The 5,479-nt window shown below is 37.8% G+C and overlaps 1 protein-coding gene across 1 annotated transcript; it reads right to left on the minus strand.

Moving 5' to 3' along the window:
• Window positions 1-678: 678 nt before the first annotated feature.
• mettl21cb (methyltransferase 21C, AARS1 lysine b) lies at window positions 679-4,977 on the minus strand. Its single transcript, XM_051119839.1, has 6 exons — window positions 4,871-4,977; window positions 4,548-4,682; window positions 3,753-3,916; window positions 1,963-2,080; window positions 1,577-1,848; window positions 679-960 (listed from the first exon to the last, which is right to left on the minus strand). Exons 1-6 carry the CDS (start codon window positions 4,878-4,880, stop codon window positions 820-822), a joined length of 840 nt encoding a protein of 279 aa, XP_050975796.1. The 5' UTR covers window positions 4,881-4,977; the 3' UTR covers window positions 679-819.
• Between the last annotated feature and the right edge of the window lie 502 nt (window positions 4,978-5,479).

Consider the following 5,479-nt stretch of genomic DNA (forward strand, 5'->3'; position numbering starts at 1 on the left):
GGAACATGATCTTAACTTCATTTCCTAATGATTTTTGCCATAAAAGAAAAATCAATAATTTTGACCCATACAATGTATTTTTGGCTATTGCTGCAAATATACCCCAGCAACTTAAGACAAGTTTTGTGGTTCAGGGTCACATATGTAACAGACCGATTCTGTTACACAGCTACATGTGTAACCAAAAGACTGTTACATATGTGTTGCACACTTATACTATACTGTACACCTCATCCAGCCGTACACCTTAGTTTGATTTAACCCACCAGTACACAGCTTAAGTACATGTGATACTTTTCTAATTACATTACAGTTACATAATATTCCACAAACATAAGCTACTTAAAATAAAGTGTATCAAGATTGTACTTAAGTGTACAAGTAGCTGTGTAAAAGACTATTACATCTACATTATTACAAACTGTTATTACAGGCTGTTCCATAACGTAGTTACATGGTAAGTACATTTTGTTTCATGTAAGTACAACGGCTACTACCAAGTACATAATTAGGTAATGTATTATGGACACCTTAAAATAAAGTGTTTAGTGTAAAGTGTTTTTTTTTTTTTTTTTTTAATAACTAATAGTTTAGCTAGATAAGACCCTTCTTCCTCGGCTGGGATTGTTTAGAGACCTTTGAAGCTGCATTGAAACTGCATTTTGGAAGTTCCATGTTTGCCTCAAAAAACAATTTCTTTACGACTGAAAGAAAGACATGAATATCTTGGATGACAAGGGGGTGAGTAAATTATCTGTAAATTTTTGCTCTGGAAGTGAACTTCTCCTTTAAGGTACAATCTCCCATGTACAGTTCTTGCTACACATCATGTTGTTGGGCTGACTTCCTTGCAGTGGCCTGGTAGATCCTGACCTCCTCTTGTGGGATCTCTTCCAGCAATGTGACATTAAAAACATTTTTGAAGTTTTCAATGAAATGCAGGTCAGATTGGAATCGCACCTGTTCGAAACATGAACTACACGTTGAAACATAATGAAACACTGACAACCAACAGGTCTTATAAAAAAAAAAGTAGCAACCTCAGACTTAAAGGGGTCATTGGATGCAAAATTCGCATTTACATTTGATTTAACATAAATGTGTGTTGGCTGTGTGTGTACACATCCACCCTATAATGATAAAAAATCCCCATAAATAATGACCCCTTTCTCAGATCAAGCCATTCTCAGATTCTGGGCAGAGTGACATCACACAGGCCAAGGGCCTCCCACTACAAGTCTTACCTTAACAAACCATTACCTTTGACTTTTTTTTTAAAGTTTACAACCTCAGAGATCAGCTTGTCACCCCACGGAAAAGAGGGGCGAGGTGAACAGAGCTCTTTCATATTTAAAGGGACATGTACCAAAACAGGTCGCTGTAAACAGAGCAGTTTTTGACAAGGCAAAAAGGGTGCTGTTTTACACTACCGTTGAAAAATTTTAACCCAAGTATGTTATAGACATTAAGACTCTAAAGAATCATATCAGCTTGTGGACAATGGGTATCCGATGACCCCTTTAAAGACATAAAGCTAACATGTTAACTAAATGAGTGGTTTAATATAGAGCCTGACCTTATTTGCCCAGAGTAGGGTGGTTCCTGGCTTGCAGAAGTGCTGCATAGTGATCAGTAGATCCTCTAGAAAGTTGTGATGATAGACCACATCTGCACACAGCACATAATCATAACTGTAGACTGAGCTGGGGAAGTCACGTTTCACATCCTGACCCCAGACCAGAGGCGCCACCTGAGGTGTGTATCTGCAGCGGCCGCGTGTGTTGCGCGAGAGGTTAAAGCTCAGGTTTGACAGGACATCAGGCAGATCTGTGGCTGTGACCCAAGCACCTTAATGTAGAAAAGGTGTAAATAATTACAAACAAATAATTGAAAGTGACATAAACTGACCTTTGAACTTCTACATCATTGTGCACACAGAAAAAAAGAGATTAGTTTAAGTACCCAGTAAACTTGCCACTACGGACACCAGTCCTGTTCCCGCTCCAAGTTCTAGCACTGCTTTATCCAGCAGGTCCACCTGTTCCCGGTTCTTCTCCAAATACCGACAGAGAGCCACAGCCTGTGTGCAAATACATTACATACATATGCAAACTTTGCAAGCGCCACAAAACTCTAAAGAACTCATAATATAGGGTTTTTCATACTTTAAATAGTTAATCCTGGATCATTCAAAACTCCAGGTAAATAAAATCCTGGGTTTTCTTGCTTCACACTGATCATAAATTAGCCGGGGTTAAAGGGATAGTTCACCCAAAAATGAAAATTCTGTCATTAATTACTTACCCTCATATCGTTCTAGACTCCTAAGTACTTTGTTCATCTTTTGAACACAAAGATATTTTTGATGCGATCTGAAAGCTTTCTGATCCTGCATAGACAGCAACAAAACTACCACGTTCAAGGCACAGAAAGGTAGTAATGCCATTGTTAAAATAGTTCATGTGACATCAAAGGTTCAACTGTAATTTAATGAAGCTACAAGAAGACTTCTTGTGTGTGAAGAAAACAAAAATAACAACTTTATTCAACAATTTCTTCTCTTCCGGGAGACTCTTCAGCCATTATCAAGAGTACCATGATGTATGCGCGTGCATTCTGCTCGTAAACAAAGCACAGCACATGCATGTTCTATATCATAATGGTTGAACCAGTGATGGACTATTTTAACGATGTTCTTACTGTTCTTAGCAATGTTTCTGTGCCTTGACCATGGAGGGTCAGAGAGCTTTCGGATTTAATCAAAACTATCTTAATTTGTGTTCCGAAGATGAACGAAGGTCTTACGGGTTTGGAACGACATAAGGGTGATTAATCAAAGACAGAATTTTCCTGTTGGGGTAAACTATTTTACGTTTTGTTTTTTTTAGATTTTTTTTTTTCCGTTATCATAATGGTATGAACCTTGGTAAAGGTTTTGGCACTTGCTGTGTGAACACAGAAAAAAATCATAGACATGAATCAAAAAGGTTGAATGGTGAAAAAAAAAAAAAGTCACACGTCATGGTCAAAATGACAACATTTGCAGCTATTTTTTTCTACTGGAATGTTTGGTTTTGCACCCCAACAAAATCATACTGAAAGCTCATGTTGTAAGATATCAAACTCAAATTTGAAACATGTTCAGATGTTATACGTCAAATTTTAAAATAGTATTTTTGTGTATTTCTCAGAACAATTAACTTTATCCTCTATCCACCATTTTCTTCAATGTGGAAATAAGCCTATGGGTGAGACTTCCAGTTTATTATTTGCTATATATGTACTACAAACCAATGTGCTCATAATTAAAATAATACATTAAAATAACTTGGTAAGACACACCAATTTGCAATATCAAGCAGCAAAACCAGCTGTTTTGTACAGCTAAAAATAGCTGGATGTGGATGAGACCAGAAGCCAGAGAAATTAAATTTACAAATGGCCGCGCCACCTCTTACGGGAAAAATAAGGTGGATAAAGGTAAGGTAGTTAATGTCACATTTTTTTCATTCAACTGCTGTTTATACAATGCACAGATTTTCTGTGATCTAGACATAACATCCTAACACCGAATCATTTCACACTGCACAGGTTTTGCACGGGATTGCTCTGTAGCAGTGTTTCGCTAGTGAAAAGCGGTGGGCTTCTAAATCGCAAGTGTGAACCATCTACCAAGGGTTCAAAGCGGGGTTTAGAACGACGTAATCTGGGGTTAAGCGAAGTGTGAGAAGTCCTAAAATATCTGTTCTCACGCCTGGCCAGACGACGGCGCCAAAAGAGTCGAGTGATTCTCGGACGCTGATCTCCTGTCCAGTGAAGAAAAAGGTCTCTTTGCCAAGGGAATAGAAGACACTGCGCTGCCAGGCATTGCGCCTGTTCATTGCCTCCTTATGCATGTTTTCATCGTCCAGATCCTCTGAAAAGAGCACCAGTAAGATGTGTTATTACAATTCAAACACTGTATTTGCTGAACACCTACATGCACATACACCAAAACACAGTGGGATCCAAAAGTTTCAAACTGCATTAAAAATCTGGGCTAAAAATAAAAAAAAACATGCAATTCAGCACTCTTTCTAGGTCACTAATCAAATGCACAGAAATTTAAATATGCTCAGAAGTCTAAACCACTGCTATGACAATTTGTAACTATTAATGCATGGTTTGTTAAATTGGTGGCTAAACTGTGTGAATTCACATGATCTAATGTTTTTGTACATTTTTGTTACATTTTGATACATTTCCATACCAATAACATAAAATCATATGATGCATACTAAACTGCCAACCTGTAAAATATTTTTCTCTTGAGATCAGATTGTAAGTTTTGTCACATGGGCTACAAATCCTGTTTGGTAGTAAGAATTTTACCTGTATATTTTCTAAAAAAGTAAACAGTTTTCAGTAGTTAGTTACTTCGCTACTACACCATAATGGAATTTAAAACAAAAATGCAAAGATGTTGCATAATATGTTAATTTTTATTTACTGTGTTTTGGAGCCCACTGTCATGTTGCTCCAATGTCTAAATTTTTCGACATATTTACCTTCTTCTGCGTTGTTTGGTGGTGGTTTGACAGGGTCAGGCTGCTTCACGATTCCTTTTTTCTGCACATGCAGTCCTGGCCTTCCTTCAATCTCCATTATTGAATCGAGTCCAAATGTCTTCTCACTCAGTACAGCTATAATATAGGAAGATTTACATTTTTAATTTGCAATAAAACCATTTTCTTAAAACATCTTCTCACATGCATTTTCCCCAGTAGTTATTAAATTAAGGTAGAGCAAACAAAAGCAAGCAAAATTCCATGCAAAAGTAATTTGAATATAAGCTAGTTTTAACAACAAACAGCAATGAAAACACACTTACACATATACATAGAAACAGAAACAGCTTTACAGTTGACATCCTCAGGGCAAATTGGCTTTTATAAAGAAGCAGCATCCCTCTGCTCCTCCCATGGAAGAACTGAGTTAAATATGCAGTTAGTTATGAGTGAGAGAGAGTTGCCACTTAATTCCACAGCTCTGAGTTCAATCCTCTCCTCAGGGAACACTGATCCCTTTCACTGGTTCCCGTGTTTTCGAAAACAGACAGAGATGTAGACTAAGAATGGGAGGGGAATAGGTATTTATGCTTGTGCATATGCTGACTTCATCTGGAGCCAGATTCTTTTAAATATCTTAGCATGCACATGAAGGCATATCCCTTTATCCACAGCCTGGGCACGGCTCTGGCAGATATACTGTGGCCTGTGGGATCTTGGAAGCTGAAACTGGGGTCCAATAACCTGTGCAAGCACAGATGGTAAATGAAGGATGACAAACATTTTATTGTCTGTACGTGTAGGATGACCCAACGGTCAGTTTTAATAGCTGGGATGGAATCAGACATCAGAAATAACCTGACATACAAAACATGATGATATCTGGCAAGACTGGCATAAAATATAAGCCAAGAGGGGCTTTTGGGAGTAAT

Source organism: Labeo rohita, chromosome 9 (genome assembly GCF_022985175.1).
Source record: "Labeo rohita strain BAU-BD-2019 chromosome 9, IGBB_LRoh.1.0, whole genome shotgun sequence".
Lineage (NCBI taxonomy): Eukaryota > Metazoa > Chordata > Actinopteri > Cypriniformes > Cyprinidae > Labeo > Labeo rohita.